Source organism: Takifugu rubripes, chromosome 20, assembly GCF_901000725.2.
Source record: "Takifugu rubripes chromosome 20, fTakRub1.2, whole genome shotgun sequence".
NCBI lineage: Eukaryota > Metazoa > Chordata > Actinopteri > Tetraodontiformes > Tetraodontidae > Takifugu > Takifugu rubripes.
In genome coordinates, this window is record NC_042304.1 from 2341295 (window position 1) to 2354254 (window position 12960).

General features: G+C 45.7%; 2 protein-coding genes across 4 annotated transcripts; both read right to left on the minus strand.

The window, feature by feature from the left end:
- Positions 1-87: 87 nt before the first annotated feature.
- On the minus strand, positions 88-5211 carry lrrc41 (leucine rich repeat containing 41). 2 transcript variants are annotated; one of them, XM_011614426.2, is made up of 10 exons: positions 4989-5210; positions 4789-4875; positions 4650-4708; positions 3797-4574; positions 3469-3693; positions 2711-2878; positions 2464-2562; positions 2100-2228; positions 1644-1716; positions 88-1414 (listed from the first exon to the last, which is right to left on the minus strand). In XM_011614426.2, the coding sequence occupies exons 1-10, from the start codon at positions 5098-5100 to the stop codon at positions 1195-1197; spliced, it is 1950 nt and encodes a 649-aa protein (XP_011612728.2). In that variant the 5' UTR covers positions 5101-5210; the 3' UTR covers positions 88-1194. The 2 variants fall into 2 exon arrangements, with proteins under 2 accessions (XP_011612728.2, XP_029684586.1); XM_029828726.1 differs by lacking the exon at positions 88-1414 and having other exon boundaries at positions 1670-1798; positions 4989-5211.
- An 861-nt stretch (positions 5212-6072) lies between these two features.
- On the minus strand, positions 6073-11961 carry rad54l (RAD54 like). 2 transcript variants are annotated; one of them, XM_011614428.2, is made up of 18 exons: positions 11735-11961; positions 11555-11638; positions 11217-11327; positions 10974-11034; positions 10764-10899; positions 10536-10605; positions 10093-10381; positions 9851-9975; positions 9617-9767; positions 9408-9534; positions 9209-9283; positions 8889-9022; positions 8634-8744; positions 8359-8482; positions 8203-8281; positions 7952-8131; positions 7650-7813; positions 6073-6383 (listed from the first exon to the last, which is right to left on the minus strand). In XM_011614428.2, the coding sequence occupies exons 1-18, from the start codon at positions 11735-11737 to the stop codon at positions 6182-6184; spliced, it is 2226 nt and encodes a 741-aa protein (XP_011612730.2). In that variant the 5' UTR covers positions 11738-11961; the 3' UTR covers positions 6073-6181. The 2 variants fall into 2 exon arrangements, with proteins under 2 accessions (XP_011612730.2, XP_011612729.2); XM_011614427.2 differs by having other exon boundaries at positions 11540-11638.
- Between the last annotated feature and the right edge of the window lie 999 nt (positions 11962-12960).

A 12960-nucleotide genomic window follows, 5' to 3' on the forward strand; every position in this document is an offset into this window, starting at 1 on the left:
TGCACCGCGCAGAACCTGACAACACTTTGTGTCAACGTTCGTCTTATGTGAAGACATTGAACGTCACGCTGTTCACACTGTAAAATACTGACAAGCAACACAGGAAAATGTTACGTCCTAAAGGAAACTGATTGTTTTGCTGTGGAACTGAATGATGAGGCCAATTTTATTTAACACAATTCATAGTTCCCAACAACAATCCAAGTTCCAGAATGTTCCGATTCATCCTCCTGAAGTTATTTGATCTATGATCACTCCAAACCCCGATAGAACATACCCTGAAATCCTTTAAGTGACGTCTGCTTCCCGTTGGACACCAACGGTCCTCTCAGCTCCGTCCGTTTGATACTGCCGTCAGGTGTTGCTGCTGTAGGACAACAGTCCACGCAGCCTGTGCTGCCCAGACCGCTGCGTCTGTAGTCCAACCAGCTAAACTGTGAACAGTCGCTCACAATATCGCGACTTTTGTGTCCTGACAACCCTTTGTGGAGACTGAATATGGACGATCTTTTCAAACGTACATGCAACTGAAGCCTTGGAGACGAGTTTAGGGTGAACGGATGGGCGTCAGTGTTTACGACTGTAGCTACAACCAAGCGGTGGTTTAACCTGCAGACACGTCCTCATCCTCAGCTGGAATCTGCCAACATACACATGGTAAAGACGAGGAAGCAGACAGTCATACGTCCGTTAGCTTTAAAAAGGCCAATAACAAAATACCTTTTAACTTTCTTTTCTACTTGGTTCCTACTAGTAAAGAGCTGCTGGTTCCGGTCGTACTGAAATGACATTGAAGGTGTTGGAAAGCAGCAGTAAAGCTGCTCCGGACCTCCAGGGTTTGTTCTGGGTTGTATCTCAACTGTCCTTCACGCTCTGTTCAAGCTAAGACTCCAAGTGTAACAAACGATGGTTTAATAAATGATTCAAATGTCAAAGCAGCAGTCACACAGTCTTAATTTTAAACCCTGTCCTGAAGCGAGGAACACCCCCCCAATGGTTCAGAGCAACTAAAACACCAGGTCCATGAGGTCCATGTGGACAGAGACATTTCCAATCATTCTCTAAAAGAGAAAACATAATAAAACCATCAGGTTGAGTGCACACTTTAAAACCCTGCGTAGCTCAACAGTAACGAAGACCCTCAGCAGAGCCAGGGGCCGGCCCTCCAGGCCCCCTCTCCCAGACACAGGATCTTCACATGTTGCTGATGTGGTCCGCCATGCTGTTGGTGGATATCCATCCTTCCACCAGCACCACACAGAAGCACCGAAGCATCTGCAGTGTAGCCGTCCATGTGTTGGGGTCTCGATCTCCAGGGTTTTTCCTAAGGTCAAGGGTCAGCTGGTGTGGGGGAGGGTGGGTCTTCAGCCTCTTGGCAAACTGCAGCAGCTCAGCAGGCTGGATGAAGTTGGAGCTGTTATAAAAAAAAAATAGAGAAAAGACTTAAAGTGTCTTTAAACAAGCAAACAATCGGTCTAACCGCAAAATGTTGAGCGTTTGTGTAAAGTGAGAGGAGACGTTCATGTTTGCAGCTCAAATGAGAGTTTATTTCTGAGGTTTGATGGTTTCGTTCAGCCGCTCAAAAGGACGACGTGAAGCTGGCGAGATGGAAACGGCGGTCGTGCTGACACAGCGGTTCTTACCTGATGTCGAGCCGCTTGACTGAACTTGGGGAGGGACCGGTGAAGAGCTCTGCCAGGACGTGCACGTGCTTGGCTGTTGGGACAGACGGGTGATTAATGACACACATTCCAGGTCCAGCAGCTCCAGCCATCCTCACCCCAGAGACCCGTGACACCTTGAGAGGGTTTAAACCTGTATTAACAGCCGAGCCCAGAGGCAAAGTGGAGCTCCAGGACATATCCTGGACCCGGACCAGGCTCATAATAACCCACATCTACACAACAAATGGATTTTGATCAGCCCTCAAGCTCAGATTCCTGCCTACACTCTGGTGATGACATATAAATGACAAAAGATCAATGATTAAAATCCAACAATCTGGTTAAAACTGCAAACGGCCTCTGAAGCAGGACACAATAATAATGCAACACACAACGCCACCCCAAGAACGGTGTGATGTGGGTCAGGGCTCCTACCCAGTCTGTTCTGAGGCAGAGCCACTGTGTGCAGGGAAGGCACCGACTTCAGGGCTGCCACCAGCTGCCTCAGACCCTCTTCCCGGTCGCTCCAGGTCTCCAGAAGACGGCAGTCAGCAAAGTGCAGCTCTGACAGAAACATGAAACAAAAATCCGTTTCCATGGAAATGAAAGGCCCAGCTGAGGAACATAAAGGAACCTGTCCACGATCTCCAATAATCCACTCTCAATTGATTAACAGTGTTGCTGACATCATCATCAGCCCATTGTTAATGGTTTTGGTTGGACTGGAGGCCTGAAACTGGCACGAGCTAACTGGACTAAAGGCCAACAACAACATCTCTACACCTTCATTCATTCTTACCTTCCAACCTGCAGCAACCCAACAGGTTCAGGATGGGAGGGAGACAATCTGACAGCTTTATGTCCTCCAGGATGAGACGCCGTAAGACACGGTTTGACTCTACGAGGAGGAAAAAGTCTGGTCTGAAAAATCTCCTTTAAAAATCAATCAATAAAAATGATTATCCCATCAAAAAGATGGCACGGAGGCGAGGTGTCCCCAAGGCGGGACGCGTGTGCACCAGGATGGTGCGGAGCCTCGACAGTACCTGAGAGAGTGGTGAGGAGGGTGCTCTGAGAGGAGCCTGTTGGTAATCTCATCCCAGCCAGGTGAAAGTGAGACAGATGTGGAGCGCGCCGCAGCACAGATGTGATCAGCTGCACATCGGTTTGGAAGCCACCAACTTTAACTGTCAGCATCTCCAGAGGGACCTGAGCTGGGAGAAGGTTCAGGCAAGAGGTCACACGATTTTAATAAGCCACCAAACTATATTTTACCAGTGCGTTTTACCAGAATGTCTCCCGATTTTGAATTCACACATTTCTGATTAAGCAAAATCAGGAGACATTCTGCCTAAAAAGTGGATGTGTGGGAAATTTCTGCGACGGCCTGGACGACTGACAGCTTCTACCAACAACCAGTCTGACTGCATTAGTTAAGTAAAGTGACCGAGAGGAGGGCTATGGCCTGGGGAGGATGGTGGGCTACAGCCTGAGTAGGGTGGTGGGCTATGGCCCGGGGAGGATGGTGGGCTACGGCCTGGACAGTCCGCCACCTCTCCACAGGGCAAGCATACAGAGACAGACAGCCGTTCACACCTAAAGGCCAGATTAAAGTAGCCACCTCTTCCCTAAATGCATGTGTTTGGACTGTGGGGGGAGCCAGAGCACCCAGACAGAACCTACACAGACACAGGGAGAACGGGCAAAGTCCACAGTTATTCTAAACTTCAGGAGCAACAGCTACAAATAAAGTGTAACTCCTTCAAACATCCATTGTTGTCTGCTGATAAAAGCTTCAGCACACCTGACTCAGGGGTCCAGTAGTGGCATGAGGAGTCCTGGAGGCCCCACACAGACTGGATCTCCACATGCAAGGATGTGATGTTCGGGCTCGCAGCCAAAAGGTGCTCGATGAGCTCAGGACGTGGCAGAGCGCTGATGCTGAGCTCAGTGAGGGAGCTGCGAGAGCTTTCATACAGCTGCCTCAGAGCTCTGGCCAAGTGCATCACATCTGTGTCTGTGAAGGTCACTGGAAAGAGAAAATGGAGAGAGCGACTCAGCATTAGCATGTGTGTGTGTGTGTGTGTGTGTAGGAGGCAGCATCACAAATAGTTGATATCATTAAAACTTACCAAAGCTGTGCAGGTTTAGAGAGCGGAGGCAGAAGAACGTGGGCAGAGCATCGGTCAGCACCGTTAGACAGTCGGGCCGACACTGGCTGATCTCTAGATGCTCTACGAGTCCACGTGGACAAGGCCCTGCTGAGGGACCGTCACATGAGGTGAACATGTGACAGAGAACCTCTCGATCCAGAGTTAGGTTTGCATTTTTCGTCAGCTCCTCTTTCAAAGACTCAGAATCCAACTTTTGGAGTTTGCACGGAACAGCTGGATGGTCCTGGTTCTCCACGGTCTTGCTCTTCCCCCGAGGTCGGTAAACCGAGTTGTGAGCGCTGGACGTCTCTGGGCTGCTCATCAAACTCTTCAGTCGAGGATTCAGATGCCGGGTTCCTCTCTCGTGAAGGAGCCACGCTAAGATTATAGGACACTGCACATGTATGGTGAGCTTCCGAGCCACCCCGTGGTCCAACAAGCGATGAAGGATGTACAGAACTGTTTGTGCCTCCTTCTTTACGAGAGCAACACACTGGGAGACAACAACGCTGTCGATCCACTCCTCCAGGTGGCTGAGAAAGGACCGTTTCTCCATAGTTAGTGCTTGAAGGGGCTTGTTTATGCTCAAGAGTGAAAATCTCCGGAGATGTTTAGCTGCAACCCTCAAAAAAGACGGGGTGTTTAAATTTGACATGTTCTTTTTGATATAGCAGTTTGTGAACCCATAGAATACGGCGCTGAAGAGCATTTTCATGACTTTGTGTTTGGCCTGTTCTTCTGTTGCCAAGTCCAGGACCTAAAATAAAGTACAAGACATAAATCACAGGACTGATACATTGGTGGAGACCTGGCTTTAAGAAGATCCACTCACATGATTAGGGCCACACAAGTCCAACAGGACTCCAATCCATCCAGACAAAGTTGATATGCCTGAAAGAGGAGAAAATTAAAAATTAAAACGTACATCACAACCTCTACAAAGTAGATAAAACTCCAGTTTTATCACTTACCTCTGTGATTTAGGACCGGCTGGAGTTCATCCAGCTGGCACACAGTCAGATGAGGGAGAAGATCCTTAATTAGATGTGTGGGAAGATCTAAAACCATGAAGGATTATTGGAGATGTTAAGTCTAAACTACCAACTAGGAATGTTTGCTTCAATATCGGTTTACCTACGAATGACGTTGATTTAATACATTCCATACTCACCGACAATAGAAGCAGTTCCCACGGCAACGAAATGCTTCCTGACAGCTTGGAAACAAATTTGCTTTAGACTTTTTTCTTTCCTTGCGTCAACTTTGTCGATAGAATCAGACATTGTTCACCATCAGCACAAATATGTCATTATTGATGTCAAAACCTTGATTTGAACCATTATCGACTTCTTCTGCTGCTATTTCTTCTTCTATGATTTTAGTTGACAACGGAGCTCACTACCGCCGCCACCTGGTATGAACTCCAAATGATACTTTACCTGAAGACGAGAGGCAGACTTTAGATTAAAACATTCTGGAGGCGCTAAAATGCTATAAATTACAATCTGAATATTGTTAAATAATAATAATAATAATAATAATAATAATAATAATAATAATAATACAGCCCCGTGGAATGTTTTTCTCTACGTGTGTATCACTTGTTCCCATTTTGCATGGCGGAAACAGTGTTTGATTTATATGCACATTTAGTGGTCCCAAAAATATTTCTGAATTCTTTTTTCCTTATTGCTGCCTTTCATTATTTCAACTTCAATTCGTATTTTTTAGAGATCTCAAACATCCCACCATATTTATTGTTGATATTATAATATTGTAGATTATTTAGTGTGAATTATGCCAATAACTGTATGAACTATAACAACATTGGCCCCATTTTATCTATATAACCTACTATACAGCAAAGCAGATTGTGCTTTTGTTGTGTATTAAATTATGCTGAATTTATATTTGAAAAAGATTTAGGGTAAGTTTAAATTAAAGGGAAATAGAGAAGGGAAAGGGTACATTTTTAGGCTTGATTGCAGTGATTGCCCCTCAGGATTTTGATCACAGTTAACTTTTTAAACACTGTAAAATGGAATACGGAACAAATGATTTTTTTTATTCCAGTGGGTGTTTTTTTAAAATCTTTTTTTGTCCAATTATAGCATTTTTTCCAAAGCATCTTATGATTAGAATTTGTGGGGGGAGTATTTGCTGTGATGGGTTAATTCTAAAGTTTGACAAGTACTGGTACAATGAATTATTAGTGCGCCACGTCCCACAAGAATACAGCAAAGGAGGACAGAAACTGTGTGTAATCATAATCACTCAATTTTTCTTTATTTTTTCATCTTTGACAAATAAAAGTTCAGAAAAAAAAAATCAGTCAATAAATATGAATATGTACAGGATGAGACACTAGACAACCCCCTTCTGCTCCTCATGAGAGCGCTGGTGGAAGACAAAGGACACGGCAGCATCCCAGCATGATTTCAGCACCTGGTCCCTCAGACCCTTCTTGTCAAAGCAGTGGTTCCACTGTGAAAGGTCACTTGTGCAGTCAGCATCTTCAGCAGGAGGTCGAGCCTCTCTTCCATTCACACAGCGGCGACAGCGAAACCTTACAGGACCACAAGGGGGAGCCAGAGAGGACGGTTAATGAACGTAAGTGTGAAGCAAGAGCATCATCATCATCACTATCAATGCACCCTCAATTATCTTCATATTGAACCATCATTATCATCACCACCACCATCATCATCATCACTGCATCATCATCATCATCATCATCACTGCTCCATCAGTCTCAGGTTTCTTGTTCAGCTTGTTCAGAGGACATTTCAAAAACAGCAGAAGTTCATTTTGGACGTTTATTCACTGAAGAACGCAGCTACAGAAAAGCCAGGAACAAAGACCTGCAATTCTGGCAGAAAGACTGAAAGAAGCTTTCTGCTGATGTTCCTGCCTTGTGCAGTGACAGTTTTGAGACACGTTGAAATGCACAAACACTGATATGGAGAAATAAAAGCATTAATTTAAAGCACATAGTAAAATAACTGTGAGTGTGTAACTGTGTGGGTGTATCTGTGTGAGTCTAAGTGTGTGAGTGTAACTGCTTGTAACCGTGTGAGTGTAACTGTGTGTGTAACTATGAGCGTAACTGTGAGTGTATCTGTAAGTATAACTGTGTGGGTGTAATTGTGAGTGTAAATGTGAGTGTAATTGTGAGTGTACCGGTAATTGTGTGGGCATAACTGTGTGTGTGTGTAACTGTGAGTGTATCTGTGAGTGTAACTGTGGGAGCGCAACTGAGTGTAACTGCGTGTGTAACTATGAGCGTAACTGTGAGTGTATCTGTAAGTATAACTGTGTGGGTGTAACTGATGAGAATGTAACTGTGTGAGTGTAACTGAATGTAACTGTGTGAGTGTAACTGAATGTAACTGTGTGAGTGTAACTGATGATAATGTAACTGTGTGAGTGTAACTGAATGTAACTGTGTGAGTGTAACTGATGAGAATGTAACTGTGTGAGTGTAACTGATGAGAATGTAACTGTGTGAGTGTAACTGTGTGAGTGTAACTGAATGTAACTGTGTGAGTGTAACTGTGTGAGTGTAACTGAATGTAACTGTGTGAGTGTAACTGTGTGAGTGTAACTGAATGTAACTGTGTGAGTGTAACTGTGTGAGCACTAAACAACACCCGAGGGAGACACACACACTTAACCCAGTCTACCGAGGGGAAGGTTTCATTCTCAGCCTCCACTGAGCAGCCCAACAACGGGACGGTACCGATGGAGACGTACACGTTCCAGCAACTCATCAGCTCGGTGCACCAGCGACCCCCCTCCCCTTTGTACGTCTGGACTAGAGAGACCTTCTTACTTGTCATGGGTGTCACTGACGGTGTCCTCGTTGAGACTGAAGAGCTCTCGGAGTTCCCCCAGAGAGAAATGGCGCTCCACGTTCTGCTCTTCATCCACCACGCAGCTGCTCAGGGCTTTCTTGTGGGCCTGTCTCTGCAGGATCTTCTCTTCAATTGTCCCCGTCTGCCAACACACAGACACACATCAAACTCAGACATCCTCCAAAACGCCCTTCAAGGTGAAGCAGCAAGGTCATTCGGTTCTAATGTTCCAGCGCGTTTTTCAACGCATGTGTGAGGGCCTATTTTCTGTTAAACGGACAGCGAGCAGCCTGTAGATGTAGCACGTCTTCCTCTGTCCATCTCTCCACACACGGGCCATGGCCTGTTCATCATTAGCTGGGTTCCAGTCGGGGTCAAACATCACCAGGCGATTAGCACCAATCAGATTTAGCCCACATCCACCGGCTTTGCTGCTTAGCATGAAGATGAATTCTGGATTCTGGGAAACAGACACATTTAACAGTCATTTAGCAGCTTTTCAGTCATCTGCTGAAGCCCTTTTCTACTCACAGAGGGGCTGTTGAATCGTTCCACGATTTTGGCTCTTTTCTTAATGGACATTGTTCCATCCAGTCTGACATACTGGTACCTGTGAAAGACCAGTGAAGTGTTGACATTCCCCTATAATGATGACACAATGACTACCTGTGGATTCCTAGCAAACACCTTCTGGATCTGCACAGCTTTTCAAACAGGTCCAGCGTTTGAGTGTAGTTGGAGACGAGCACCACCTTATCGTCCGTTGTGGTCTTTGTGATCGCCAGAATGTAGTCGAGCACCAACATTTTTCCTGAAACAGGTCCAAAACATAACTTTAAATCTTTATACCCTAACTTATAGGAAACGAGTCTTGATCCAGGTCTCCAGAAGCCATGGGCACCACAGTAATATCACCCGTCAGCCACCCTCACTGTTGCTGCTAAACCTTATCGCCGTCTTACCAGACAAGTGAGGCTCCACAGCTTTGGTGCAGTAACCAGGAGGAAACAGATCCAAAGCCCCCTGGAAGCCCTCGGCTCCCTCTACACATTTGTCATAGATGAGAGCTGGGTCTGCAACACAAGCAGCAGTTAATGGTTGTCCAGGAAAGGCATGGAGACGTGGACTGGTGTCACACGGGAGCAGTGCAACATTAGCAGAGAACAGCACTGGTGTCTCATCGGCAGGAAGCCTGAAAAAGTAACACATGTACGTACGGTTACACAGTTTCTTGAGGGATGTGATGGAAGACAGGGTGGAAACATTCATTTTGCCTCCCTCTTCCAAAGAGTCCAAGGGTTCGGCCTGGCGCAGGAAGCGTTGGTACAGCTCCTTCTGCAGCGGCGTCAACCTGAAGTGAGACATTTGAAAGCCGTGATTGTTACGTTTCGCTTTCTACGACTTTAAATAAACGCCTTTCTAGCTGCACAACATAATGTGACATCAGCAGTCAAAGGGCTTCATTCAAATTTCTACTTAAGGAGCTGTACACCTAACTTGAGCTCTCAAACATCAGGTAGATATTTCATGAACTTACCGACAGCACACGACCTGTTCGATCTTCACAGGAAGATACTTTGACAAGATGTCAGATGTTCTCCTGATCAAACATCTACAAGACGCACATCATTGGTAGGCGTTAGCAGAAACACGAAACCAACAGCGACATTACCAACAAGCGTTGTTGTTAATGTGAGGTGGCATCATTGATGGAACAGCAACAACGCTATAGCCACCTGTTGACGACACTGATCAGCTCTGTCAGTTTCTCCTCCCCAGCCTGTCTGTCCTTCTCGTTCGCGTCTGCGTCTCGACCTTTGAGGATAGGCAGTTCAAAACGCTTTTTGAATTCCTGGGCTGTGCCTGAAATCAAACCAGAAGGGATCAGAACAACCTGGGGAGGAATTTACCACTGTTCATGTGTTCTGTGTGTCGGGCTGCTAACCAAGGATCCCAGCGTTGACAAAATGGACCAAGCTGAAGTACTCCAGCAGGTCGTTCTGGATCGGCGTGCCTGATATCAGCACTCTCCTCTGGGCTGCCATCGCGTTTAGAGCCTGGTAGGTCTGGTTGTCAGAGTTCTTCAGCCGATGGCCCTAAACATCACATCACCCTATTACCAGTAATCCTTGAGCGCCGGCATGTGTGACGCGATTAAAAACTAGACTTGATGAAATACCTCATCACAGATGACGAGTCCGACTTTGCCCTTATGCAGCACTGCAGCGTGGAGTCTAAATGTCTCATAAGAGATGATCAGGATTGGGCTTGGCACTCTCAGACCATATTGAGATATGAAGTTCACTAAGAGTTAAAGGAAGGAAACATGAAATAGAACAACACTGGCCTCCATTATCAAATATTCATAGTCCTTATTACAATAATAACATCTGTAATAAGCTGAGCGCAAGGTAAAAGAACCTAGTTGTCTGTCGATGTCATCCTTTGAGCCTCCATCGATGGCTAGTGGGGTGACTCGTCCTCCGAGCCATTTCTGGACTTCATTGGACCAGTTGCGAACCAGACTGGAAGGTGAGACCACAATCACTTTGTCTATCTCGGGCTTAAAGTCCGGGCTTTGGCGCAGCAGGGTCCAGATGAGGGTGATGCACTGCAGAGTCTTTCCCAGGCCCATCTCATCTGCCATGATGCATCCGTACGAGCCTGGGATCCTTCGGCCTGTGACACACTCCCACAAGAACTTCACACCCTGAGGAAGGTAAAGAAGCATCAAGCGGACGCAAAGCACCGCAAATATGAGCAGATCTACATGCTGGATTGGCCTTTTGTCACGGTTTCGCCATTATTCTGCCCTCGGTTCATGTGAAATAGCAGTAAAGGTTTGAAAAACAGATGTGGAATACCTCTCGCTGGTGAGGTCTGAGCACCTTTCCTAGAACAGGATCCACCACAACGTGCACAGGTACTTTTTCCCTGGTCAGAGGAAAGAATCACTTATGAGGCATCAAAACTCAAACACAGAAGGATTAGCCCTTGACGGTAAATAAGACAGGGCAGTAAACCTCAGAGTCCAGCTCTGTGCATGCTGGGAGCGTGAAGCGTTCACCAGACAAACCTCAAAAAGAACCTACTTGTCAGCTTTGATCAGCTCGTGAGCACTCAAAGTTGGGGGCTCGTAAAGAACCAAGGCGTCGTCTGCAAATGGATCATGGAGCGCTTTCCTCACTCCCGCTCGCTTCAGACCGAGGGCCCTCACTCCCAGAGCGCCTGTGGAGTCGAGACAGCAGTGGAAAATGGTCTTCGTGGCTTCGGACATGTAAGGAGTCATTAAAAACTGTTACCTGTGTAATTTGGAATGGGAACTTTAAAGGGCTTGGACAGGATACTCCGGATAAAAGCCTCCTGTGGGGAGGAAGAGTGAGTGACAAACATTAAGAGGAATATAGTGAGTCAAGACGGGTTGTGTGGACGTCCGCTGGGCAGGACATTTATCTGAATCACAATCACAATCAGACAAACACACACACACACACACCCCCTTTCTACCACCAGTGTATTAACAAAGGGGCCTATTTAAATCTTACATGTTTGTCACTGTCCAAATATTCCGGACGGTTGTTGAGCTGTGTGAGCGGCTCTCTGAAGGGAGAAATATGGATGTTGCGGGAGTCCTCGCTGCTTTTCTGCCTCTTCTCCTGTGGAAAAAAGGGACAACACCCTTAATCACTTTAATCTCATTTTCACCGAATCGATTTAGAATTCTATAACCTGCAGACACAATTATGGGGATGAAATACAGACACTTCTTTAGGTTTGGAGAACGTAATTGCTGATTCTTTATTAAATACTAATGGCTACACTTCAGCTTGATGAGTGAAAAGTATAACTATGATGTATCCATGGAAACCTGCAGCCTACTGACTCTTCTGGCGGTCCAGCCTTCATCTTGACCCGAACCTCCACTCAGCTTCCTTTTCGCGACCTGACTCGGGGCCAAACTTCTTCTCTGTGTGGTTTAAACGAGTAAATTTAGCAAAGAATCAGGATAAAAACCTGAAATCAGTGACATGTCAGTAAATGTCTGGAATAATTGCTCGCTCACCATGTTGTTGCGTCCTTGTTACCCTGAAACAGCAGCTGTCGAGTCCAGCTTCATTTCCAGACTGGTGCTGCGGTAAAATCCTGATTTATGGCTTCTATGTTAATATAAAGCTGTAAACTAGTGGAACAGTTCCTTTAACGTTTCTATACTCAACTCACAGAGCTTGTTTTTACGTAAGTTACTTCCTGCGGCTGATTCTGAAGTTGGCGCTAAACGATGCACAACAGTACGGCGAGTCTCAAGGGCCAAAACGGGCGAAACGCGAGTTTGATTGTAACGACACAACGGAATTCAGTAACATTTTTAACAAACACAGAATAAGCAGAAAAAATTACTGACTGCTGTGAGTACTTAGTGGTACTTAGATTTAAGTACCAGCAAGTATTCACAGTATGATTATTATTTGATGGGATTTTGGCATCTCAAGTTTACAAGGAATTGTAATGTGTTTTCTACAAAGAAACAGGTCTCCTCCTTTTACTTCTTAATATTCACTTTAAGGTTTAAGTAAATATATGAATAGCTCAATTTAAATGTAGGCATCTCATGCATCGGAAATATGGGCTCATTACTTGTCAGACATGTGCAACAGTTTTCTGGACACCAGATTTTTGGGCCAGAAATATAAACCTGCAATGAGAGACAATATTATTAATCACACAGGGCAAATATAGATGCCAGATTTATTTTAAGACAAACAAAACCAAAACATACTGTAATTCCAGTGTTTTCCAGCAAATTTATTATCAATTTTGTGTTAACCCTATCCATAAGAAACACAGTCATTTAAGCATAAGGGTGTCCATAAAGGTGTCGATCTTGTTGTCATCTCATCTGACCTCCGGACACATGTTTTAGATACTTGAGTAAAGAGAGAGGCTGAGCCGCCAACCGATCTCCACCTGGTGGTGAGTTTGATTCATTGGAGAGGGAGGAAGTTGGACAGGCCTGGCAGACCCAAACGTTTTGTGAGGGTCTGTTGGGAACATCTGGCTGAGGCCTCCATCAGGGAGGTCTTCAACTCCCACATCCGGAAGAGCTTCTATCAGATTCCACAGAGGCTAGGGACATTGATTCAAAGTGGATCATGTTCTCTGCCTCCATTATTGACGCGGCAGCTTTGAGCTGTGGACGCAAGGTCACAGGTGCCAGTTGTGGGGGAAGGCCCCTGACTTGGTGGTGAACACTGGAAGTAAGGGATGCTGTGGAGCTGAAGAAGGTCTATG

What these genes read in the sequence shown, in the direction of transcription:
- lrrc41 (XM_011614426.2), bottom strand. Translation starts at nt 5,100, where the DNA reads ATGTCTGATTCTATCGACAAAGTTGACGCAAGGAAAGAAAAAAGTCTA. An exon ending in GCCGGTCCTAAATCACAGAG is followed by an intron (nt 4,709 to 4,788) that starts GTAAGTGATAAA and finishes CTCCTCTTTCAG; the next exon opens with GCATATCAACTTTGTCTGGA. An exon ending in ACTTGTGTGGCCCTAATCAT is followed by an intron (nt 4,575 to 4,649) that starts GTGAGTGGATCT and finishes ACTTTATTTTAG; the next exon opens with GTCCTGGACTTGGCAACAGA.
- rad54l (XM_011614427.2), bottom strand. An exon ending in TGACATCGACAGACAACTAG is followed by an intron (nt 9,976 to 10,092) that starts GTTCTTTTACCT and finishes TTTAACTCTTAG; the next exon opens with TGAACTTCATATCTCAATAT. An exon ending in GACTCGTCATCTGTGATGAG is followed by an intron (nt 9,768 to 9,850) that starts GTATTTCATCAA and finishes TGTGATGTTTAG; the next exon opens with GGCCATCGGCTGAAGAACTC.